At 53.3% G+C, this 25,792-nt stretch overlaps 1 protein-coding gene, 1 long non-coding RNA gene and 1 other non-coding gene across 3 annotated transcripts; all 3 read left to right on the forward strand.

Moving 5' to 3' along the window:
• Positions 1-8,126: 8,126 nt before the first annotated feature.
• Positions 8,127-23,408, forward strand: LOC109942265 (uncharacterized). The gene is made up of 4 exons (XR_002264974.1): positions 8,127-8,213; positions 8,316-8,399; positions 8,488-8,622; positions 23,347-23,408. It is a non-coding gene; the product is annotated as an uncharacterized lncRNA (long non-coding RNA).
• Positions 23,409-23,481: 73 nt separating this feature from the next.
• Positions 23,482-23,990, forward strand: LOC109942281 (clathrin heavy chain 1-like). The gene is made up of 3 exons (XM_020544162.1): positions 23,482-23,583; positions 23,694-23,806; positions 23,900-23,990. Exons 1-3 carry the CDS (start codon positions 23,530-23,532, stop codon positions 23,973-23,975), a joined length of 243 nt encoding a protein of 80 aa, XP_020399751.1. The 5' UTR covers positions 23,482-23,529; the 3' UTR covers positions 23,976-23,990.
• A 301-nt stretch (positions 23,991-24,291) lies between these two features.
• On the forward strand, positions 24,292-24,373 carry LOC111590179 (small nucleolar RNA R41). The gene has a single exon (XR_004852891.1). It is a non-coding gene; the product is annotated as a small nucleolar RNA R41 (small nucleolar RNA).
• Positions 24,374-25,792: the final 1,419 nt, after the last annotated feature.

The raw sequence follows: 25,792 nt of genomic DNA on the forward strand, positions 1-25,792 counted from the left end.
GGGAGATGAGATAACAGAGAAAGGAGGTGAAAATGGGATTGGCTGTAATTGCTTGTTTATTGCTGAACCAGACCTTCCTGATTGATCCCAAATACCCCTCCTTTTGCCTAATTAGCCCCTGTTACGAGCGCCTATAAATGTTCCCGACCGTAACAATAGCTGAAGGTTACACCTGGAAACTGGGGAGAAAAGGAAGATGTAATTCAGTCTGAGTTTTATAATATGTTATTTAGGTGATCATTAATATAGATGGAAATCACAACTTGCTTGTCAGATCATTTCAAATTCAAATGTGCATTTTCAAATTCAAATGTGTCTATTCAATAACATCTATTCAATGCTCATCTGCTTTCTTTGTTGTATCAACCAAATGACCACTAAACAATAGGAAGCTAAAAAGGAGCCAAAATAGAGAAATAAAAGGCAAAAATACATCTTCACCTAAAAACCAAAATAATTAAGTGCATTACAAGTTGTTAATTGCCATTCATTCACCAATGTCAGCTACGACGTAAGGACCTCCTTATAAACGATATTCTTTGTGTATGTTGCGCCATTTATCGCTGAGTTCCTTTCAACCCCCTTCTTCTTCTTCTCATCGTGGACTGGAATGGCAAGTATCTTCACTTTTGATCGAGCGGTGGCCCTTGATAGAGCAACATAAAGCTGGCCATGAGAGAACACTGGTTCCAGCAAGTACACACCAACATTAGGAATCGTCTGGCCTTGGGCCTTGTTAACAGTCATGGCAAAACTTAGTCTTATCGGAAACTGTTTCCTTTTAAACTAGAAAGGGAACATCTCATCATCAGAGGGGCACAGGGGTATACGAGGCAAGAAAATTCGCATTCCAGCATGTTGGCCAAGGACAATTTCAGCATCAATACTGTTTTTTTGGAAACCACGAACCACCAACCTCGTGCCATTGCAAAGTCCATTAGCAGGGTCTATATTCCTAAGCAACATGATTGGGCATCCAACTTTGAGCTTCAGAACGTGCGGGGGTAGTCCATTAGGAGTCAGCGTGTTTAGAAACTCCGATGGGTAATAGTTATTAGGATCATCCACCGCGGTGTCAAAACTATGGTACATCATCTGCTCCCCTTGGAAACGATCGATCATCCTCATATTTATCATATCCACCCAGTCATTCCGTGTAGACAATATTGCTCTTGAAGTGATGTAGCTTGTGTTAGACATGTTTTCATTTAGATTGGGGTAAATGTCATCTATCAGTCTATCAAGGTCGCGGTCATTACCAGTATATGGCACACATACCTCATCTAGAAGACGAACATCACCATCGTTGTTCGCTTCCTCAGTTCCACCACCGACGCGCAACAAATATTCTGCAAACCATGGGTCGCTCTGTGCCCTCATGTTTTGAACAAGCTTTAGGTGGCACATGGATTCCTAGAGGTAAGAACTCCGTAGAGAGGCAGCAACTATCTGAGCCCTTGACCCCTTGCGTACAACAGGGAGTACTTGTCTGAAATCACCCCCGAACACAACAGTCCTCCCACCAAAGGGCAGCCTAGGCCGTCCCATTATATCACGCATGCTATTGTCTAGCGCCTCAATTGCTTGTCTCTTAGTCATCGATGCCTCGTCCCAGATAATGAGCGATGCTTTTTGTAGCAACTTTGCTGTCCTGCTTTGTTTCGTGAAGCTACATACAGCACCATCATCAATAGTAAGTGGTATCTTGAAGCGTGAATGGACAGTCCTCCCCCCAGGCAATATGGAAGCCGCAACACCAGATGTAGCTGTTGCAACTGTAATCTTGTCCTGACTGCGTAGTGCCGCAAGCAGTGCCTTATACAGATAGGTCTTTCCAGTCCCACCAGGCCCATCCACAAAGAACACTCCACCGTTATTGGTGTCAACGACAGATAGGATCTTATCATAGGCAGACCTCTGCTCCTCATTTAGGGTTTCTTTCATAGCAACGTCTTCTGCTGTCGGCTCGATACTTTCCTCCTCGTAAATCTCTCTATCAGTACCATGTGAATCGTCATATTTGTCGATGATAGCAGGGAGAGGGAATGTCTTTATGTCTTTACCCATTGACTACAAAATGTTTCTAATGTCAATCAAGACCATCTGCTGCACATGGGTTTTGCTTTGAGTACTATGGTGATAGTCCTCTGACATTGAGTCAAGGTGTCTCTGCCATAATTCTGCCACATCGTTCGGCTCACAGTATACCAGTATTGTTGCAAACAACCTTCGTAGTGCTGACGGCATTTGGTAAATAGCGGCTTCGTTGAGACACTCATCTATTGTGTCGTCTGCTTCAAGCAGTCCCCTCCTTTGTGCTGTCTCACGAAAAGATGGTAGTGTGTCACCATCTACTGTCCTTAGATCCGCATAGGAAGTAGCACCCGTCACATGGTTTAAGAGAAGTTGAAGATAAAAGCGCTCCCCCTCAGTTGGATGAGCAGAGACTATTCTACCAACCTGTCCACCCGTGTTTCGTTTCCTCCTTTGCCACACTTTGCCTTGCTGCAAAGTGTACCACTCAGGAAAATCACGGTAAAGGATGCCCCGAGCCTCCTTGTGTAGCCTATTTGCCTCAAAATATGCCGTAAGCATTGACCTATCGGCACCTGGACGTTGGACAACATGATTTACTTTAGCACGCTCGTGAAATGACACCATATGCATGTTTTCAAGATGGAGCTGCAGTTGCATCACTGGTGGAGAGTTTTGACTTAGATCAAAGCTGAATATCCTCCAAAGGGCTTCTGGAGGGGTCACCCACCTAGCATCTCTATACTGCTTGATCTCATCAACGTCACCATCAGCCTTGTTTGCGTCTGTCACAGCCACAGACGCACGATCGTGGCCTTTGTATATGTATTTGAACAAGTATTTGACAGCCTTGATGCTCCCGCACGCCTCAACATTGATGTGACAGTTGAAGAGCCGGAGAAGGTAAGGGTTGTAAGGGACGACCCATCTGTTGTCCAATTCACAACCTCGAACCGTTTCCTTACGCCCATCATCACGACGCCTATAAATAGGATATGAATCCTTTCCTTGAGACGTTGCATTGCTAAAAGCTCTAGGATAATGGTTTTTGCATGAAGCACGACCCTTAGTGCATGGGCATTTAGGATTTAGCAACCCGCACGGTCCATGCATCATATGCTTGATAACCATCTTGTATAGTTCAGGGTACTTCTTGTTGTCAGGGATCTCAGCGGAGATAAGGTGATCATACTGATTAGGACAAGTTAGCTTGTACTTTCTCTGCATGATGAGTAGGAAATGGACATGAGGCAAACCTCGCTTCTGGAACTCCACAACATAGACATAAGCTCGGATTTTTCCAAGAATATGATGCTTAGTCAATCTCTTCTTCAGTTCCTCTAGTTTTGCACGGAATATGCGAACAACAAGGTCCGGACGATCCTATGGTGACTGCATAGGGAGAAGCTCTCTGGTTATTTCATCCCAATTGGGATTGCACGTCATAGTGAGGAATATGTCTGGCTTCCCAAACTTCCGCACAAGGGCCATAGCATCCATATACCGACGTCTCATGTCATGAGGACCACCGATAAATGATGTAGACAACATGGTTCGCTTTCCAATTTTGTCTGCTCTGTTCTTGCCTTCATGCAAGCTATCTACCAAATCCTTGTATAGATCCGCCCTTAATCTGTCTTGGTTTTTACGTATGAAATCCAAACGAGAGCTCTCAATCTTGATGTAGGTGTCAACCACGAACTGTTGGAAAAGCCGCTTCCCATGAAGTATTGGATTGAATATACTTGGACGAATTTGGAATCTGTAGCAGTAATAGTCACGTACAGACACGCATAGATGGCTAGGTCGTTCTGCAACCGCAAGGTTTATTAATTAGTGTTGCTAAAAACATATTTAACAAAGGATTATATAAGAATCACAAAGAAATAACTAACCTGTATCATCATTGTTTGCATCACTTCTCCTATGTTGATCGCGGTACGCGTCTACTTCGTCCATGGAAACATTGGACTTAGGAATATTGGCATGCCATCCAAGTTCACCTTTAGGGAAGAACAATGGATATGATAGTGCATCATAGCATCCATGATATGAACGGATGCCGTGGCTTGACCTATCCTTCCCATGCAGCATAACACTATTACTGAATTGACCTCGACGTTCACTCCCCTCAATCCAAACTACAGCGACCTCCGAAGTGATGGGTACATTATATAACTTCTGGTTCAGCGTTTGGTCAAGGTTCAAGGCGATATGGTAGTCTTCAATGTTATCAATGTTCCCCATACTCCTAAGGTGCTCAGAGTATGGGTTTCCCTTAAGTATTTCAACCAACTGTTTAATAACTGCATTGTCTTTCTCAAATTGCTCTTGACGACATTTACGATATCTATGCTCGAGGCTGGGATCATCATCGTAGAAGTAGAGTTCAAGGTGTTTATGTTCCGCCCCAACTTCCCTACCGAACGACCTTACGTTGTGGTACATCATGCCATGTGCACGGAACGTGTAGATACCACAATCCATGTTTGTAGTCATACTATCAAGGCAACAATACAGAGAAGTGAATGAGAAATGGCCATTAAAAAATCGAATGTTATCACGGAAGTGCCTCGCATCAGCATCTGAGCACTCCCACAGCCTCCTAAGTTGGGGTGGTGTCTCGAACAGGGCTAGATCAATCTGTCCATTACGACAACAAAATCCAGGTGGTTCATACTGAAACTTCTTCGCTTTGCAGTAATCGCAGTCAGCAACAGTGCTCAGCAAATGTGTTTCTTTAGGTATGTTACTATACACCTTGTCGTACAAGTCAGGTACGTCAGGGTTGACAGTAAAGGCATCTTGGGTTTCATCAATCTCGATATCCTCAATAGATTCACCATCTAAATTTGTTTTCGAGGAACAACGGGTAAGACGAATAACTTTAGAAACTTTCAAATCCTATATCCTATATATATATATACTATTACAAACATTATGTAAGTACCTTGCCCAGCGAATAGGTATCCATCTTCTTCGTCATCATCTTCAAAAAGTACATCCTCGTCATGATTCTCTACAAAGAGCACACCTTCATCGACATCTATTGATTCACATGGTTTTAACCACTAAGAATAATTAGGGAACTAATTGTGGAAGGAGCTTGTAATTACCATTGGTGGTGACATTCGGGGTTATCTGTTGTTGCATCCCAATGTCTGCTCCTTCAATCATTTTGTCACTATGTGGAGCAGTGACTGGACATGGGCTTGTACTTTCTATTGACGGAAAGTTGTGTTAAATCAATTGGCCACTATAAGTTAAGTATCATATCAATTAAGGACAAATTAGTAATTACTGTTGTTTTTTATCTCTGAAGCAATCGCGTGATCAATTTCATTGTGCTCACCGCCTTCCATTCCGTGATCCCTAGTTGCAGTAGCAAAGTTTCTTCTAATGGCAGATTGAAATTTTTGGTTTTGACGAGATATCAGGCTCTGTCTTTCGCCAGACGACACATGATGCTCATGTCGTTGTCTTCTAGGAGACTGTGTCATTTTGTCCATATCAACATCCTTATTCTGCAATGAAGCATAAACAAAAGGTGTTGCACTCAACTCAGAGATAACCATGTCCTTGGAGCTAGATAGAGACACAATAGGAGGTTGAGAATCTACCGAACTCCACACAAGCTCCAGCGTAAACTTCGGATTCTCAATGGCGATCGAGTCTTGAGCTAGCATTTCTTGTTGTCTTCTACTATAGTTTTCCCTTGCACTTTTTGACATGGTTTAGTATTACGCAATGCCCTTTGTTCCCTTGTTAGAGTTGCAAATCGAATCTGTTCTCGAATTCTCTTACGTTCCCTTGCATCTAAAACTTCTGAACTTGGATTGGAATCATGTTGATGACCCGTCTGAGCTGATGCGCCTTAAAGTTGAAAGTAACAAAGCTCTTAGGTGTATATATTATAGGTTGAATGATGAGAGCTCAACTCACTATTGGGGCACATTTGTTATAATTTTCGTCTTTCAATAACATAACACAGAAACATAATAACCTAGAGTGTCAATGCTTTGATGATTATTATTCTCTTTGTGTGCAGGTATGCTGCAATCTACAAACTAACCCAAGAGCACATAAGAAAAGCATTACTTTAAAGATGAGTGACACACGAGCATAGTTAACATACCTTTTGAACGCTCATGGTGCACAACATTTTCATTTTTGCTTGACTGACGACGCCTCTTCAATTCATTTTTATTTTCAGCACTCATCGTGGCGTATCATGCTCTTTCTCTTTCCCTCTTACGTTGTCTCGCATCATCACATCCACCTAACCAGTTATATCCTTTTCCATTATTAATCGTTGTTGTTAAATTAACATAACAAAGAAATGTAATTACCTAGAGTGATACCACACGGTATAGTACAATCAATGATGCTTCCGTCGCCTATAGCCACATCTGGACAATCATCTACACAAAGTAACCCGATAACACATAATAAAAGCATTATTTTAAAGATGAGTGACGCACAAGCAGCCTTAATTTACCTTTTGAATACTCATGGTGAACAACGTTCTCTTTTTTGCGTGACTGACGATGGTTCTTCAATTCGTTTTTTTAACACTCATCACCGCATATCGTGCTCTTTCTCTTTCTCTCTTACATTGTCTCGCATCAGTTCGACCTCCTGAACCATCATATATTACCCATCAATAATCTCCATTGTCAATACATGGTAAACAAACATATTCACCTTGAGTGTTATCACACGATTTAGTTAAATCAATTATGCTTCCGTCGCTGACAGGTACCTCTGGACATTCATCTACACAATATAAACATCGTTATTTTCCTTTTTAAAACCTTGGTGAGAGATCAAATATTGCATTTTATTAGTAGATATACCTTCAAGGGTGTTGCTAGACAATTCTCTTAATGGAGGTCGAACATCGTTATTGTTGAACGGATCCATCTACGTCTTTTAGTCTACCAACAGACCTATGTAGAAAAAGATTAGTCATATTCATACTTAGATTATTGCAATTCTGGACAGGAAACACATCTACTATATCTCTCCCAAGCCCACCTGCTACCCTTGAACAATGTGTAGTAGTAGACCTTTGCATGCAATTTTATTTTGTTTGAATAGTAGACCTCCCTATCATGCCTGAATTAAGAGAGGTTACATTTGTCTGCTTACCTTCTTTCAGGTACCGCGAACATGTTGTATGAATCAATAGAGACACCAAGTTGAAACTTTTAAGGAAGGGTATCTTAACACATATATATGTGCCCATGGTAATCAGACAACATGGATATGTTTTTCTTGATATTGTGTTCATAAATGTGCCCATGGTCTAGGTAAAGTAAAACATTCTAGGGACAGTCAGGGCTGTGAGAAAACAGAATAAAATATATGTAGCTCACGTAATATCAATTTTTTGAAGTTGTATTCCTTGGTACACAACTCGTTTCTACTACTATTTTAAAAAGTCAAGTTTAACCTACCAGTTGAGTAGTTGTCATTGCCAATAGTTGTCTTTTTTATAACACCTCATTTTTATAACTTCTGAATTTTATCCCTTGTGGTTACGATTTCATAGTTAACTTTGTAGAATTAATGCTTTGAAGGTGACAAGCAGTACACACAATAGTTCCACATGTCCTAGCTAAGGTGAGGCATGTCATACCGTGTTTGTTGATGCATGGATCTTACTATACTTTGCCAATTTACATTCACTTATGTATTGATTGTTTGCTAAGTGTGTGCACTTTTATGTAGACTGTGGACAATGATCTTGCACTGAAAATATACATAAAGGCTAGGGCACCCCTAAAGTTGTTGCTGCATTTGCTGAAAGGAGGGAGTTTGACAAGATACTGATATACTCAAAGCAGGTTCGTTATTTGGTTTTATTGATTCTGTTTTCAGTTGTTGTAACTCATTTGAGCTTCAAATTTTATTTCTACAACTTGGGTCCAGGTTGGGTACACTCCAGATTATCTCTTCCTCCTCCAGACCATCTTGCGTACAGATCCACAGGCGATTGATTGTTTGAACATAATCGGTCATTTGTAAGACACATTCGATTGTGGCTTCATTAACCTTATGAGTCCTTTTCTCACTGTCTATAATACCAGGGAGCTGTGAACTTTGCTCTTATGATGTCACAAATGGAGGGAGGCTGCCCAGTAGATTATAATACAATAACTGATCTTTTCCTTCAGGTATGCTTATATTCATAATCATAGGTAACTGTCTTGTTGTCTATTTACATTTCTTGGTTTTATGAGTCCTTATGGATTTTTGTTTTATGCATCTGTTAACAGAGAAATATGATACGGGAGGCAACAATGTTTCTGTTGGATGTTCTGAAACCAAACTTGCCAGAGCATGCTTTTATTCAAACCAAGGTTTTCATCTTCGTCGTTTGAACACGAATGGTTGCGCTTGGATGTTTACATTATTCTTTTCTCAGCAGTTTCTGTCTATGAATTGTAGGTTTTGGAGATAAACTTAGTGACTCACCCGAATGTTGCTGATGCCATTCTTGCTAATGGTATGTTCAGTCATTATGATCGCCCTCGTATTGCTCAGCTGTGTGAAAAGGCTGGGTTGTACTTGCGAGCCCTCCAGGTCAGTACCTTCGCATTGGTGCAGCTGATATCTCCGCTTCGTATTCTTGTTTAACTAACCTTACATTTTGTAATGCAGCATTTGTCGGTGTTTCGAAACCCAGGGGGTCCCTGGACCGACGAGTGAATCGTCGCCGCGTGCCCCAGCCCAAATGGGTCGACGCGAGGTGGAACGCGAAGGGGGGAAAGGATGCAGCCGGAGGGAGGCAGGCGTGAGAGAGTGGATCCCGCGGCCTTCGTGTTAGCCCCGCGCCTGAGTCGGGTGCGCTTGAAGTAGGGGGATACAAGCGTCCACGCGGGAGTGGGAGCGAGCGGCCTTGGTCTTGGTCTTGGTCGACGGGGGAGGGGACGGGACAAGCCCGAATGTCATCCTTCCACCACGTGGGGAAGGCGTCGTCGATTTCCCCGCCGGCGAGCGGGTTGTCGACCGCCATTGTCGCTGTCGCGCGGCGGGAGAAGGAGTATCATGTCACAGCTGCCGTCGCGGGACATGAACTCAAGATTCCCGAAACAGAGCACCGTCCCAGGCCGGAAAGGTTGCTGGAGACTGCCCATCTGGAGCTTGACAGGAAGCTGTTCGTCAACACGCAGCAGGCCCCTACCTGGCGCGCCAACTGTCGGTGTTTCGAAACCCGGGGGGTCCCTGGACCGACGAGTGAATCGTCGCCGCGTGCCCCAGCCCAGATGGGTCGACGCGAGGCGGAACGCGAAGGGGGGAAAGGATGCAGCCGAAGGGAGGCAAGCGTGAGAGAGTGGATCCCGCGACCTTCGTGTTAGCTCCGCGCCTGAGTCGGGTGCGCTTGCAGTAGGGGGATACAAGCCTCCACGCGGGAGTGGGAGCGAGCGGCCTTACGCGAGCGCCGTCCCGTCCTTCTCCGCGCGGGCCCACCAACCCCCTGTAAGAGGGCCCTGGTCCTTCCTTTTATGGGCGTAAGGAGAGGATCCAGGTGTACAATGGGGAGTGTAGCAATGTGCTAACGTGTCTAGCGGTGGAGAACTAGCGCCCTAAGTACATGCAATCGTGGCAGACGGAGAGGTCTTGGCACCCAGTTCGTGTGGTGTCGTGGCTGTCTGAGGAGTGCTGGAGCCTAGCGGGAGGACAGCTGTTGGGGCTGTCGAGTCCTTGCTGACGTCCTCTTGCTTCCGTAAGGGGGCTGAGAGCCACCGTCGTCACAGGGCATGCGGGGCGCCATCATTACTCGCATGGTGGAGCGAGCCAGATGGGACGCCGGTCTGGTTCCCCGTAGCCTGAGTCAGCTCGGGGTAGGGTAATGATGGCGCTTCCTGTTGACGTGGTCGGTCCATGCCCTAGGCTGGGCGAGGTGGAGGCTCCTCCGAGGTCGAGGTCGAGCCCCCGGGTCGGGCGAGGCGGAGTTCGTCGTCTTTCGGGGCTGAGCCCATGTCCGAGCCCTAGGGTCGGGCGAGGTGGAGTTTGCCGTCTTCCGGGGCTGAGCCCGAGTCCGAGCCCTGGGTAGGGCGGAGCGGAGTTTGCCGTCTTCCGGGGCTGAGCCCGAGTCCGAGCCCCGGGTCGGGCAGAGCAGAGTTCGCCGTCTTCTGGGGCTGAGCCCGAGTCCGAGCCCTGGGTCGAGCGGAGCGGAGTTCGCCGTCTTCCGGGGCTGAGCCCGAGTCCGAGCCCTGGGTCGGGCGAGGCGGAGTTTCCTATGACGCCCGAGGCCGGTCTTGGCTGCTGTCAACCTCACTCTGTCGGGTGGCTCAGCAGTCGGAGCGGCGCAGGTGACGCTGTCCTCTTGTCAGACCGGTCAGTAGAGCGGCGAAGTGACTGCGGTCACTTTCGGCTCTGTCGACTGGTGGGCGTGCGTCAGGATAAAGGTGTCAGGCCACCTTTGCATTAAATGCCCCTGCAATTTGGTCGGTCGGCGTGGCGATGTGGCCAAGGTTGCTTCTCGGTGAAGACTGGGCCTCGGGCGAGCTGACAGTGTGCCCGTTGCTGGAGGGGGGTCCTCGGGCAAGACGTAGGTTCTCCGAGGTCGGCTTCCCTTGCCCGAGGCTAGGCTCGGGTGAGGCACGATCGTGTCCCTTGAATGGACCGATCCTTGATTTAATCGCACCCATCAGGCCTTCGTAGCTTTGTGCTGATGGGGGTTACCAGCTGAGATTTAGGGGTCTTGAGGGTACCCCTAATTATGGTCCCCGACAGTAGCCCCCGAGCCTCCAAGGAAGTACTAATACTCGCTTGGAGGCTTTTGCCGCACTTTTTTGCAAGGGGACCAGCCTTTTTCGGTTGCATTCTGTTCCGGTGGGTGCGCGCGAGCGCACTCGCCGGGTGTAGCCCTCGAGGCCTCGGAGGAGTAGTTTTACTCCTTCGAGGTCTTAGTGCGTTTCGCAACACTTCGGCTGGTCTAGTTGTTCCCTCATGCGAGCTGGCCGTAGCCCGAGTGCACGGTCGGGTCCCAAGTTCTCGGGCTGGTATGTTGACGCTGTCAACGGTTTGGCCGGAGCCGGGTTTGTGAGAGCAGCCCCCGAGCCTCTGCACAGGGCGAGAGGACGGTCAAGGACAGACTCGTCTTTTTTACATACGCCCCTGCGTCGCCTTTCCGCAAGGAGGAGGGGGTGAAAGCGCCATGTTGCCCTCGGAGGGCGCCGAACATGATGTTTCCGGTGAGCTGCTGGCAGGTAATCCGAGCGGACGCCTGTGCCCCATTTGCTAGGGGTCGGCTAGAGGCCCGGAGGCGCGCTCCAAAAGTACCTGCGGGTGATCTGCCGGACCCGGTCCCCTTTGACGGGGTCCGAGGGTTCGATGCCTCCCTCTGATGGGATTCCGTTACAAGATCGCTCCCGCTAGTCTCGGAAATGTCCTAGGGTACCTCGGGAGCGTAGCCCGAGCCTTGGTTATGTATCGAACGTACCCAGGGTCATCCCTCGCTCTATGTCTGAGGCGACTGTGAACCCTTCGAGGGCCAGCCTACGAACCCCTGATCAGTAATGGGCGCAGAGCCCGAGCGGCCTGAGGCGGCCGTTGAACCCTTCGAGGGGCCGACCATCGAACCTCTGACCAGTAGTGGGCGCAGAACCCAATCGATCTGAGGCGGCCGTTGAACCCCCCCGAGGGGCCAGCCTTCGAACCTCTGATCAGTAGGGAGGCTCGGAGCCTGTTTCCTTCACGGAGAAGGGTCCTTTTCGGGGTATCCCCCTTTCCCGGTCCCTGTTGTAAGAGAGAGAAAGAGGAAAAGGAAAAGGATACAAAGTCGAATGACGTGGCGTACCTCTTTCGACGCGGTCATTATGGTGAGGGCGAAGCGTCGTTTGCTTCTCCCGCCTGAGGCGCCGCATGTCCCGCCGCGGAGTTAATGCGACAGGGCGAGCGGTTCGCGAGGCGGTTGTTGCGCGGGCCGTTCGAGGAACAGTCGTTTCGCCTTTGAGTCTTGGAAACCCACGGCGGGTTCGGGCGGCGCGTTGAACGAGTCTCGTTTTGGTCCTTATATACCTGGGGGAGGGCCTGGTGACGGTTCTTTGCTCTGCCTCTTGCCTTCTTCTTAGGTTTTCGCAACCTAAGAGATTTTAGCCAGAGAAAAGGAAACCGCTCGCCCAGCCCTTTCCGCTGCCGCCCTTCTGCTCGGTGATGGCTGACCGGGTGACCATCGTTTCGCCACGCGACCCATGGCCTTCCTCAATAGTCATGGCGGGTGACTTGGAGGACCTCGTTGCCGAAGGTTTGCTTCGCCCTCTCTCTGATGAGAGGCAGCCGGAGTGGATTCCTCCCTCGAACGGAGCCGCCCCGTCCCCGCCGCTAGGGTACGTTGTAAGCTTCGTCTCCTTCCATGAGCGGGGATTCGGCGTGCCAGCAAGCCGCTTCATGCGGGCTATCCTGCATCACTACGGGGTGGAGTTGCACAACCTCAGCCCCAACTCCATCTCGCAAGCCGCCATCTTTGTAGCGGTGTGCGAAGGATACTTGGGGATCGATCCCCACTAGGACTTGTGGACCCATCTCTTCTCCGCGGAGCTTTTCGCTTCGCCGACGGGAGAGAGGAGGGTCCGTGCGGCAGTGCGGGCCGGCGGCTGTATCCTCCAGCAGAGGCAGTCGCGGGCGCCGCAGTATATTCCCGCTGTCCTTGCATCTTCGAATAAAGGGTGGTAGCGCCGGTGGTTCTATCTCCGGAATGACGACGAGAGGCTTCCGTCGTTTTCTCAGCGAGTGGTTACCGTCGCCGCCGATGCCTGGCGCTACGGGACCCCGCACGATAGGTAGAAAAATCTCGAGCCCCTTCTCAAGGCCCTGGAGGTGTTGCGGAAAGGAGGGCTTACCGCCGCGGGGGTGATAGCCGCCATTCATCGCCGGAGGGTGCTTCCTTTGGCGGAGCGGCGATTGCCGCTTTGGGAGATGACGCCAGAGGCTGATGTGGAGGGCTCGCGGATGTCCTCAGACCCCCTTCCCATCGACGTTCTCTTCGAGCGGGTGGCCGCCGCGTTGGGAAAGCCGGACGCCAGCGCCTTCTCCCAGCCCTTGATGCGCCCCGACTGCGGGTGCGTGTCTCTGGTGAGTGTCCACTCCTTCTTTCTTTTTGTTTGTGCCGGATTGCCCTTCTTCTTGGTCCTTACGGTCGAGACTTTTCATCGGCCTCCAGGAGGTAGGGTGGCACAAGCCTTCCCGGCCACGAATCCCGGAGGACGCGGTGGACCGGGCAGCGCGGCGGGTCGCCGCGGAGGAGAAGAAGAAGAAAATGGACGCGAAGAAGGCTCGGGCCCACGAGCGGACGCGGGCTCGGCACGCCTTGGAAAAGCTCCGTCACCGGTAGGAGAGGGATGGACTCCCGAGGGAGCCGTCGTCGGAGATGCCTGATGACGACGATGATGAAGACGATGACGAGGATGACGATATGGCTGCCCGCCTTGGCTTCAGCCCGGGTTTGAGGCTAGGCCAGGAGTCGTCAAGCCAGCCTCCGAGCGGGCCGGCGCCGTCAGTTCCCGAGGTCGGGACGCCAAGGTCCCGGCCCGAAGAGCGGGGGCAGACCGAGGGGGTACTCGACCCCTCGGCTAGGGGAGTTGAGGTGCCGCCGGGGAGTCAGGCCGAGGCGCCTGTTCCCCGGGGGCCGTTGCCCATGCCTGCAGCGTAGGGGAGCGACCCTCAGATCGCCGTGGCAGCGCCTGGGCAGTCCGTTCCCCAAGCGTCCGAGGCGCCCAAGGCGAGGACGGTACCGAAGCTGGCGGCGAGGCGGACCTCGGCGGTATCTTCGGGGGTCAGGATCTGGGAGACCTCTCCTCAGGCGCGGTTGATCATGGCCCGCAGCGGGTAAGTACCTCAGAACGTCTTCGTCTTGACTCCTCGTTTGCACATCCCGACCGTGACTTTCCTCTCCTCCTCAACAAGCGAAGCCATGGCCTGACCGATCTGGCTCCCCGGAAAGCCCTTAAGACGGCGTCGGCTTCCGCAGCCGGCGCCGCTCCCGGGCCCGTCGTCCAGCTGTCCTTCTCGCAAGGCGCCCTACAGTGGGAGGCTCAGGCGGCACCAGTCGCTGTGGAGCGAGTTCCCAAGGTCGGCTCTTCTGTCGAGGTGGCCGTTGCGCTCGGAGAGGCGGCTGGCGCGGACGTGACCTCGGGTTCGCCAGACGTGTCGCCGGCGCTGGCGCCAGCTGCTGCCGAAGCCACTGTCGTCCCGGTCGGGGAGCGACCTGTCACCGCCGATGCTGAGATGGTCGAGGCATCGGCGCTTGGTGCCTCGGAGGAGGGGGGCGTGGAACCACGGCTCATCCCACCGGGCGGCGGCCTTGTCCCTGTGCAGCGGGGCTTCGAGGGGCGGCGTCCGTTGCTCCGGTTCTGGACCTGTGAGGCCTCGGATCCCTTCTTCGTCCTCGACGATGAGCGGGAGGAGCAGTCTTGGGACGAGCTCCGCGAGTGTGCCGAAGCGACGGTGGGGTCGCTCCGGTCATCCTTGGAGGTCTTCTGCAGGGACGTCCCCAAGATCCTCCAGGTAATGATTTCGAGCATACCTTTTTTGTGATCCAAGCGTCCTTTGTAACGCCCCACTTCCTTCCTTCAGGATCTGACGGATCTGAGCGCCGCCAAGTCATCGTTTATCCGTCGCGAGGTCGACGTCTGGGGCTCGCTGCGATCCCTGAGGACCTCGCTTGCCAGGGCTACCGCGCGCCTCTCCCAGCGGGGCGCCGAGGTAGCGGACCTTCGGTTGCTCTGCGCCGATCTGGGAGCAGAGGCAGCAGCGGCGCGTGTAGAGGTACAGCGTCGACAGTCGGAGTTCGATCGGGTCGTCGATGAGTGAGATCAATCTCGGGGCCGGGCTGCCGAGGCCGAAAGCCGGGCCAGAACCCTTGCAGCGGACCTGGCCGTAGCCCAAGCCGTAGCCTCGGAGCAGCGTGCCCGAGCTGGAGGTGTGTCCTGGCTGTTTTCGGCTTTCGCTTCAGCTTGTTTTCTCCACTCGTGTTTGAGGCCTTGTGCTCTGGCTGTTCGCAGAGCTCGAGTCTGCCCTTGCCCAAGCAGCCGAGCAGAGGGAGGCCGACCACGCGGCCATGTCCGAGGCCATCTCGGACTTCTGCCGGGTCTTTGGCTTCGGCGACGTCCCCTCAGGGAGCTCCCCTCAGAGTCGCCTGCAGGCCTTGGGTGACCATGTGTGTGGCAGACTCCGCGAGGTGCTGCACCACGGCGTCAGGCGGGCCTTCCCTGTGCTTGCTTCCCACTACGTCGTTGATCTGTAGCGGGTCAGCGAGGGGTATTGCCTCCCTGATGAAGACGAAGCCGCCCTGGCTAAAGTCCAGAGGCTCGACGCAGCCGCCGCGGGCCCGAGCGCAGTGCTGGCGACCACCTTCGAGGCAGAGATCCTCCCGCCTGCGTCGTCGCCCGAAGCTGGGGTGAGCTTTGCCGAAGGTGTGGACGAGGCCGAAGGCGCGGCTCCTTCCCCAGGCGACGCCTAACTCTGCCGGAGCAGTTCCTTTTAAATGCGCTTGTGTCTTTTGCGGCCGCTGAGGCCTGAACACTTTTATTATCGTAGTATAAAGTCGTGGCTCTTTCTCTTCCATTTTTGCGTGTCTAGCCCCGTTCGCCAGTAGCAGGGTGGCTTGCCCAAGTAAGGGTCATTTTTCGTGGTAGGTGACAAGTGAGGTATCCATAACCCAAGGGTGTAGGAGTCTCTCGGCTCGGTCGGCCTTGCCACTCACATGCACCCATGTTCGCTTCTTGGGGTCCCGCTACCGACATAGCCGGGGGAGCGCGGAAGCCTTTTTGGTTGAAAATTTTGACGTAGAGGGGGTTCCCCCCTTTTAGCCCCCGAGGGAGGGTCAGGCTTTGCTGAGGCAAGGCTAACCCTTCCTTATCGACCAGACTTTGTGTGTGAACGGGGACGTTGGTGAGGAACGTCATCGCCTGTTCGGACCTGATGCTGTTTAGGGGTCGGACCTCGATCCACTTGGAGAATTTGTCGATGGCGACCAACAGGTGCGTGTAGCCCCCGAGTGTCTTCTGCAAGGGGCCAACGAGGTCCAGACCCCACACGGCAAACGGCCAGGTGATGGGTATGGTCTGCAGAGCCTGAGCGGGTAGGTGGGTCTGCATCGCGTAGAACTGACACCCTTCGCACGTGCGGACAATTCTAGTAGCGTCGGCCACCGCCGTCGGCCAGTAGAATCCTTGTCGGAAGGCGTTTCCAACGAGGGTTCGAGGTGCTGCGTGATGGCCGCAAGCCCCCGAGTGTATCTTTTGCAAGAGCTCCTGGCCTTCGGCGATGGAAATGCATCGCTGGAGGATGCCTGAGGGGCTGCGGTGGTAGAGCTCCTTCCCATCTCCCAGCAAGACGAAAGACTTGGCACGCCGCGCCAACTGTCGAGCTTCGGCTTGGTCGAGGGGCAGCTCTCCTCGGTGGAGATATTGCAGGTACGGGGTCTGCCAGCTTTGATTAGGCGTGGCCTCGCTCTGTTCCCCCTCGACATGCAGTGCCTCACCCTCGGGGGCCGAGGGTACCTTGGGCTGAGCCGAGGGCACCTCGGACCGTGCCGAGGGTACCTCGGACTGGGCCGAGGGTACCTCGGACTGAGCCGAGGGTGGCTCGGGTGGAGCCGAAGGTGCCTCGGGCTCGGGCATGTCCTCGGTCTTGACGGAGGGTTGATGCAGGTCTCGGGAGAATACGTCCGGGGGAACTGTTGTTCGTCCCGAGGCTATTTTAGCCAGCTCGTCCGCAGTCTCGTTGTAGAGTCGGGCGATGTGGTTGAGCTCGAGCCCGTAGAACTTGTCTTCCAGGCGCCAAACCTCATCGCAGTAGGCTTCCATCTTTGGGTCGCGGCAGTGGGAGTTCTTCATGACTTGGTCGATGACGAGCTGCGAGTCACCACGAGTGTCGAGGTGTCGGACCCCTAGCTCGATGGCGATTCGCAACCCGTTTACCAGAGCCTCGTACTCAACCACGTTGTTGGACGCCGGGAAGTGGAGGCGTAGCACGTAGCGTAGGTGCTTCCCGAGGGGCGAGACGAAGAGGAGGCCTGCGCCGGCCCCCGTCTTCATCAGCGACCCGTCGAAAAACATGGTCCAGAGCTCCGGTTGGATCGGAGCCGTCGGGAGCTGGGTGTCGGCCCATTCAGCCACGAAGTCTGCCAAGACCTGGGACTTGATGGCCTTTCGAGGGGCGAATGAGATCGTCTCGCCCATGATCTCCACCGCCCACTTCGCAATCCTACCCGAGGCCCCTCAGGACTGGATGATCTCTCCCAGGGGGAAGGATGACACCACAGTCACCAGATGAGACTCGAAGTAGTGTCACAACTTCCGCCGTGTCAGGATCACCGCGTACAGCAGCTTCTGGATTTGTGGGTAGCGGATCTTGGTCTCGGACAGTACCTCACTGATGAAGTAGACTGGCCTCTAGACGGGCAATGCATGCCCTTCTTCTCGTCTCTCAACCACGATCGTGGCGCTAACCACCTGGGTGGTTGCGGCAACGTAGATCAAGAGGGCTTCTCCGGCAGCGGGGGGCACCAAGATGGGCGCGTTCGTGAGGAGCGCATTCAGGTTCCCGAGGGCTTCCTCGGCCTCAGGGGTCCAAGCGAAGCACTCGACCTTCCTTAAGAGGCGGTACAGAGGCAGACCTCTTTCGCCGAGGCGGGAGATGAAGCGGCTCAGAGCCGCGAGACATCCCATGACCCTCTGTACGCCTTTCAAGTCCTTGATTGGCCCCATGCTGGTGATGGCTGCGATCTTCTCCGGGTTGGCTTTGATGCCCCGCTCGGAGACGATGAACCCCAAGAGCATGCCTCGGGGGACCCCGAAGACACACTTTTTGGGATTAAGCTTCACGCCTTTTGCCTTGAGACATCAGAATGTCGCTTCAAGGTCGGAAAGGAGGTCGGAGGCCTTCCTCGTCTTGACTACGATGTCATCGACGTAGGCCTCGACCGTTCGGCCGATGTATTCGCCAAACACATGGTTCATGCATCGCTGGTACGTTGCCCCCGCATTCCTCAAACCAAACAGCATTGTAACATAGCAGTACATGCCGAAGGGTGTGATGAATGAAGTCGCGAGCTGGTCGGACTCTTTCATCCTGATCTGATGATACCCTGAGTAGGCATCGAGGAAAGACAGGGTTTCGCACCCAGCAGTGGAATCCACGATCTGCTCGATGCGAGGCAGAGGGTAGGGAACCTTCGGACATGCTTTGTTTAGACCAGTGTAGTCTACACACATCCGCCATTTCCCCCTTTCTTTCTCACAAGCATAGGGTTGGCAAGCCATTCGGGATGGAATACCTCTTTGATGAACCCTGCCGCCAGTAGCTTGTGGATCTCCTCGCCTATGGCTCTGCGCTTTTCTTCGTCGAATCGGCGTAGAGGTTGCTTCACGGGTCGGGCCCCAGCTCGAATATCCAGAGAGTGCTCGGCGACTTCCCTCGGTGTGCCGGGCATGTCCGAGGGACTCCATGCGAAAACGTCGGTGTTCGCGCGGAGAAAGTTGACGAGCACTGCTTCCTATTTGGGGTCGAGCTCGGAACTGATCCGGATCTGCTTGGAGGCGTCGTTGCAGGGGTCGAGAGGGACGGACTTGATCGTCTCCGCTGGTTCGAAGTTGCCGGCGTGGCGCTTCACGTCGGGCGCCTCCCTAGAGAGGCTCTCTAGGTCAGCGATGAGGGCCTCGGATTCGGCGAGGGCCTCGGCGTACTCCACGCACTCCACATCGCATTCGTACGCGTGTCGGTACGTGGGCCCGATGGTGATGACCCCGTTGGGGCCCGACATCTTGAGCTTGAGGTAGGTGTAGTTGGGGACGGCCATGAACTTGGCATAGCATGGCCTCCCCAGCACTGCGTGGTAGGTTCCTCGAAACCCGACCACTTCGAACGTGAGGGTCTCCTTTCGAAAGTTGGAGGGCGTCCCGAAGCAGACGGGTAGGTCGAGTTGTCCGAGGGGTTGAACGCGCTTCCCGGGGACGATCCCGTGGAAAGGCGCAGCGCCCGTCCGGACCGAGGACAGATCGATCCGTAGGAGCCCGAGGGTCTCGGCGTAGACGATGTTGAGGTCGCTGCCTCCGTCCATGAAGACCTTGGTGAGCCTGACGTTGCCGATGATGGGGTCGACAACGAGTGGGTATCTCACCGGGCTCGGCACGTAGTCTGGATGGTCGGCCCGGTCGAAGGTGATGGGCTTGTCGGACCAGTCTACGTAGACTGGCGCCGCCACCTTTACCGAGCAGACCTCCCGACGCTCTTGCTTGCGGTGCCGAGCCGAGGCATTCGCCACTTTCCCGCCGTAGATCATGAAGCAGTCACGGACCTCGGGGAACCCTCCTGCCTTGTGATCTTCCTCCTTTGCGTCGTCATGGGCCTTGCCACCCTCCGCGGGTGGCCCGGCCTTGTGGAAGTGTCGTCGAAGCATGGCACACTCCTCGAGGGTGTGCTTGACGGGCCCCTGATGATAGGGGCATGGCTCCTTGAGCATCTTGTCGAAGAGATTGGCACCTCCGGGAGGTTTCCGAGGGCTCTTGTACTCGGCGGCGGCGACAAGGTCCGCGTCGGCGGCGTCGCGTTTCGCTTGCGACTTCTTCTTGCCCTTCTTCTTGGCGCCGTGCTGAGTTGACGCCTCGGGAGCATCTTTCGGTGGGCGGCCCTGGGGCTGCTTGTCCTTCCGGAAAATGGCCTCAACCGCCTCCTGGCCAGAGGCGAACTTGGTGGCGATGTCCATCAGCTCGCTCGCCCTGGTGGGGGTCTTGCGACCCAGCTTGCTCACCAGGTCGCGGCATGTGGTGCCGGCGAGGAACGCGCCGATGACATCTGAATCGGTGACGTTGGGCAGCTCTGTGCGCTGCTTCGAGAATCGCCAGATGTAGTCCTGGAGAGACTCTCCCGGCCGCTGGCGGCAGCTTCGGAGATCCCAGGAGTTTCCAGGGTGCACGTACGTGCCCTGGAAATTATCGGCGAAGGCTTGGACCAGGTCGTCCCAGTTGGAGATCTGCCCCGGGGGCAGGTGCTCCAGCCAGGCTCGAGCGGTATCGGAGAGGAACAGGGGGAGGTTGCGGATGATGAGGTTATCATCGTCCATTCCACCCAGTTGGCAGGCCAGCTGATAGTCCGCGAGCCACAGTTCCGGTCTCGTCTCCCCCGAGTACTTTGTGATAGTAGTCGGGGTTCGGAACCGGGTCGGGAACGGTGCCCGTCGTATGGCGCGGCTGAAAACCTGCGGACCGGGTGGTTCGGGCGAAGGACTCCGATCCTCCCCGCTATCGTAGCGTCCCCCATGCCTGGGGTGGTAGCCTCGGCGCGCCCTGTCGTCGAGGTGGGCCCGACGGCTGTGATGATGACGCTCGTTGCCGAGGCGACCCGGGACTGCAGGCGCTGTGTTGCGCATGCGCCCGGAGTGGACCGAGGCTTCCCGCATGAATCGGGAAGTCGCGGCGCGATGTTCCGAGGGGAAGCCCTGCCTTCAGGAGGCAGAGCTTTCGGCCCGTCGGACCACGGTGTCCTCCAGGAGATTCTTGAGCTCTCCCTGGATACGTCGCCCCTCGGTGGTTGATGGCTCCGGCATCGAGCGGAGGAGTATTGCCGCTGCAGCCAGGTTCTGGCCGACTCCGCTGGAATCCGGCGGCGGCCTCACCCTGACGTCGTCGGCGATGCAGTGCTGGATGTCCTGGGGGAGATGACGCGTTTCTCCGGCCGGGGGTTGGACCGCCCATTCCTGCCCGATGTCCCGGCAGATCGGCACAAGCGTTCCTGCTCCCTCGTCGAGCCTGGCCTGCCTCTCGCGGATTTGCTCGAGATGTGGGTCAGGACCCCCCACCGGGACGGGGACCACAGCTAGCTCCCGAAGGATGTCAATGCGAGGCACGGGCCTAGGGGGATCACCGTTTTCCGGCGTACCAAGATGGTTGCCTTCGTCGGGACCCCCTAGATCGACGTGGAAACATTCACGACTTGGGCCGAGGTCCTCGTTGTCGAGGCCGCGGCTACCGTTGGAACAGTCGGAAAGGCAGTTGTCACATGCAGTCATGAAGTCCCGCACGGCACTGGGGTTACCAAGTCCAGAGAAATCCCAACAGAGGTCGGGCTCGCCATCTTCCTCGGACCCCGAGGGCTCATAGGTCGAGTCGGCCGTTAGTCGGTCCCAGGGTGACCGCACACGATACCCCAGAGGGTTTGGACTCGTCTCTATGAGAGTGCTCACCGAAGCGGGGTCGCTTGGTGGGTCGAGGCTGAATCCAAAAGACGCGAGATGGGAATCGGTCGGTACCTTTTGGTCGACGGGCGGTGACGAGGTCGCGTCTGGGACTGACTGCACCGTTGTCTCAGGTACGAGGGTGACGCCCAGCAAGTCCTTTGCGAGCGTGCTGGCGTCGTGCGTTTGCTTGAGATTGGCGTGTTGCGGAGAGGCGGCGCTCGTCTTCGTCTCAGACGCGAGATCAATGCCCGACGCGCCCTCCGTTGGGGCGCCGGCGCCGTCGACTCGCTTGACAGCCAACGAGGTGCCGCTTCCCGCTTGGCCTTGGTCGCCCCGCCTCCTCCTCCGTCGACGGGGGAGGGGACGGGACAAGCCCGAATGTTGTCCTTCCACCACGTGGGGAAGGCGTCGTCGATTTCCCCGCCGGTGAGCGGGTTGTCGACCGCCATTGTCGCTGTCGCGCGGCGGGAGAAGGAGTATCATGTCGCAGCTGCCGTCGCGGGACATGAACTCAAGATTCCCGAAACGGAGCACCGTCCCGGGTCGGAAAGGTTGCTGGAGACTGCACACCTGGAGCTTGACGGGAAGCTGTTCGTCAACACGCAGCAGGCCCCTACCTGGCGCGCCAACTGTCGGTGTTTCGAAACCCAGGGGGTCCCTGGACTGACGAGTGAATCGTCGCCACGTGCCCCAGCCCAGATGGGTCGACGCGAGGCGGAACGCGAAGGGGGGAAAGGATGCAGCAGGAGGGAGGCAGGCGTGAGAGAGTGGATCCCGTGGCCTTCGTGTTAGCCCCGCGCCTGAGTTGGGTGCGCTTGCAGTAGGGGGATACAAGCGTCCACGCGGGAGTGGGAGCGAGCGGCCTTGCGCAAGCGCCGTCCCGTCCTTCTCCGCGCGGGCCCACCAACCCCCTGTAAGAGGGCCCTAGTCCTTCCTTTTATAGGCATAAGGAGAGGATCCAGGTGTACAATGGGGAGTGTAGCAATGTGCTAATGTGTCTAGCGGTGGAGAGCTAGCGCCCTAAGTACATGCAATCGTGGCAGCCGGAGAGGTCTTGGCACCCAGTTTGCGTGGTGTCGTGGCTGTCTGAGGAGTGCTGGAGCCTGGCGGGAGGACAGTTGTTGGGGCTGTCGAGTCCTTGCTGACGTCCTCTTGCTTCCGTAAGGGGGCTGAGAGCCGCCGTCGTCACAGGGCATGCGAGGCGCCATCATTACTCGCATGGTGGAGCGAGCCAGATGGGACGCCGAACTGGTTCCCCGTAGCCCGAGTCAGCTTGGGGTAGGGTAATGATGGCGCTTCCTGTTGACGTGGTCGGTCCATGCCCTAGGCTGGGCGAGGTGGAGGCTCCTCCGAGGTCGAGGTTGAGGTCGAGCCCCCGGGTCGGGCGAGGCGGAGTTCGTCGTCTTCCGGGGCTGAGCCCATGTCCGAGCCCTGGGGTCGGGCGAGGTGGAGTTTGCCGTCTTCCGATGCTGAGCCCGAGTCCGAGCCCTGGGTCGGGCGGAGCGGAGTTCGCCGTCTTCCGGGGCTGAGCCCGAGTCCGAGCCCTGGGTCGGGCGGAGCGGAGTTCGCCGTCTTCCGGGGCTGAGCCCGAGTCCGAGCCCTAGGTCGGGCGAGGCGGAGTTTCCTATGACGCCCGAGGCCGGCCTTGGCTGCTGTCAACCTCACTCTGTCGGGTGGCTCAGCAGTCGGAGCAGCGCAGGAGGCGCTGTCCTCTTGTCAGACCGGTCAGTAGAGCGGCGAAGTGACTGCGGTCACTTTCGGCTCTGTCGACTGGTGGGCGTGCGTCAGGATAAAGGTGTCAGGCCACCTTTGCATTAAATGCCCCTGCGATTTGGTCGGTCGGCGTGGCGATGTGGCCAAGGTTGCTTCTCGGTGAAGACTGGGCCTCGGGCGAGCTGACAGTGTGCCCGTTGCTGGAGGGGGGTCCTCGGGCGAGACGTAGGTTCTCCGGGGTCGGCTTCCCTTGCCCGAGGCTAGGCTCGGGCGAGGCACGATTGTGTCCCTTGAATGGACCGATCCTTGATTTAATCGCACCCATCAGGCCTTTGCAGCTTTGTGCTGATGGGGGTTACCAGCTGAGATTTAGGGGTCTTGAGGGTACCCCTAATTATGGTCCCCGACAGCATTACTCAGAGTTGCCTGATATCAAGCGTGCCATTGTAAATACCCATGTCATTGAACCACAGGTTTGTCGACTTCAGTTATTTTCAGATATCTTTTTTTATGTTTTGCCCATTAACAACTTCCTTGGACAGACACTTGTTGAGTTCTTTGGCACATTGTCAAGAGAGTGGGCTTTGGAATGCATGAAAGACCTTCTACTGGTTAATCTGAGGGGAAATCTTCAGATTGTTGTGCAGGTATTCCTGTTCAGTTTCTTATGCCCCCTCCCCCTCTGTACCAACCCATTGGCATTTATTTTCTTCCTTCTTAGTTCTAATTATTGTGAAATCTTGGGGGACATATGCAGGCCGCGAAAGAATACTCTGAGCAGCTAGGGGTTGATGCTTGCATCAAATTATTTGAGCAATTCAAATCTTATGAGGGCCTTTACTTTTTCTTGGGATCCTATCTGAGCTCCAGGTAATTTCTCTTGCTGACAGCGGAATGCCTTTCTCAAATTTTGTGTGTCTTTCTCAAAATGCAACACACCTGAGGTTTCTTTACATGCAATAGCGAGGACCCAGATATCCATTTCAAGTATGGATTTGCTAGGAGTTTTTCCAACTGGCCTTGCAACTTCAACACCTGAGACAAATACATCTCAGTCCCAAGGGAGCAGTGACAGCAGTGGTAATAACAAGAGCAAGAGCCATTCAACAGAGCCAGTAAGTTGTCGATCTCACGGATAAAGCTGCTGCGGAATCGGTGGGAGCTGCAGCTGCGCCATCCTCATGGTCGGCCAGGAGCCCCCACCGCACAAATCAAGGTACACTCGTTGTGAAGGGATATGCTTGGATCAGAGTAGGGGTTGGTGAGGACTGTCCATTTATCACCTTCAATTTCTTTTATATTTTCTTTGGATTTTGACACTCCTTTCTTTTGCTTGCTTTTCTCATCGGATCTAACTTGAGGATGTGATGACAAAAAATACATACCTATTTTTAGATCCCTGACAAGAGAAACCAATGAATACTTCTGAGCCTTTATAAGATTTGTCTTCTTTGTTTGGTTTAGGTTCTTTATGCTTACAAAAAGGAAAGGAAGGTAGGATTTCAGCCATGCTCTTATAGAGTGACTCGTGCTCAAATCTAGAAATTGATATCACCTCAGGTTTGGGTTTTGAGAGCTCACTTCTCTGAATCTGTAGTATGACAGTTTGATTAAAGTCTTAGTATAAAATGTCTTTCAAATTTCACGCACTAAATAAAGCAGCATCAGGAGGGCCATTTCTTGAATTTTTTGTCTGCACTTTATTCAGGTGAACCAAAATGTTCTCCCAGGTCTTCGAACTGAAATACAGTAGTACTTTAGAACCGCAACACTACAACAAAGTTGCCACTGCATGTAAATTAGACAAACAGAGTGTGCACACAACCACTGAAAGACACATTTATAACCACCAGCACTACTTTCTATCAAGACAACCCAAACAAAATTTTACTGAGATTTTTTGTATGAAACTTGGTGTAAGTGGTTGTGTGCATCCCTCATTTGCATTGTTACTGGGATTTTGGAAATTCATATGGCGACTTGATGTTTCTCAAAGGTAATATTGAATTATTTATATCATTTTCTTTGCTTTGATTATCTAAATACTTATATTTTCTTTGCTTTGTTACGCTGTCCAAGTCAAGTGATGTGTACTGCTGACCTGCTGTCCAAGACTCCAAGTACTACGTATGCTACTGGCGAATGGCAATCATGTGTTGTACATATACCGCTGTTGGTGTGCGTTGCCTTGCTGTTTGCTATCCAAAAAGTGTGTGTTGTTGTCCAAGACTCCAAGTGTTGGCTGTCAAGCTGTGTCACATGTGTACTTGTCGTGTTGGCCAGTTGGACCTGGTCGTGGCCCTGTGACATGTGTGTTGCAATGTTGCTTAGCTCAGTTTTTATGTGCCTGAGTGCCTGAATGTCTATGTTGGATGGCATATAACTTATTCACTGAGCCAGTAACTGTTGTAAATTCACATGATAAATCAACCCGAGATTTCTCTACTGCTGGTTTTATAAGAAGCAACAACACACACGAAAGCCAACCTCATATATACAAGCAGACAGAACAAGAAACCAGAAAAACGCCCCACTGTAAAGGAAGTAGTTACTAATAAGAACACTGACAAACAAACTAATGATGATGAACTTATTTATTAGATAATAGAGAGGTCACATAGTTCTATACAAAGCGGTTAACATTGAGATCGAACACACGACCAATAAAAACAGAACACAAATCATTATTAATAAGTTTCATCTGATACATGACTAACAAAATATTCTACTATAACAAGCTAGAACACATGTCTCAATCCGATGTTACAGTCGCCAAATGTGCTCGTCTGTTCTCTAGAAATTTGTCGATGAAACGACTCCTTGGATTGTCAATCAACGAACGACGAATTGCTGCAA

Source organism: Zea mays, chromosome 9 (assembly GCF_902167145.1).
Source record: "Zea mays cultivar B73 chromosome 9, Zm-B73-REFERENCE-NAM-5.0, whole genome shotgun sequence".
NCBI classification, from domain to species: Eukaryota; Viridiplantae; Streptophyta; class Magnoliopsida; order Poales; family Poaceae; genus Zea; species Zea mays.

What these genes read in the sequence shown, in the direction of transcription:
- LOC109942281 (XM_020544162.1), top strand. Translation starts at nt 23,530, where the DNA reads ATGAAAGACCTTCTACTGGTTAATCTGAGGGGAAATCTTCAGATTGTT. An exon ending in ATCTTCAGATTGTTGTGCAG is followed by an intron (nt 23,584 to 23,693) that starts GTATTCCTGTTC and finishes GGACATATGCAG; the next exon opens with GCCGCGAAAGAATACTCTGA. An exon ending in GGATCCTATCTGAGCTCCAG is followed by an intron (nt 23,807 to 23,899) that starts GTAATTTCTCTT and finishes TACATGCAATAG; the next exon opens with CGAGGACCCAGATATCCATT.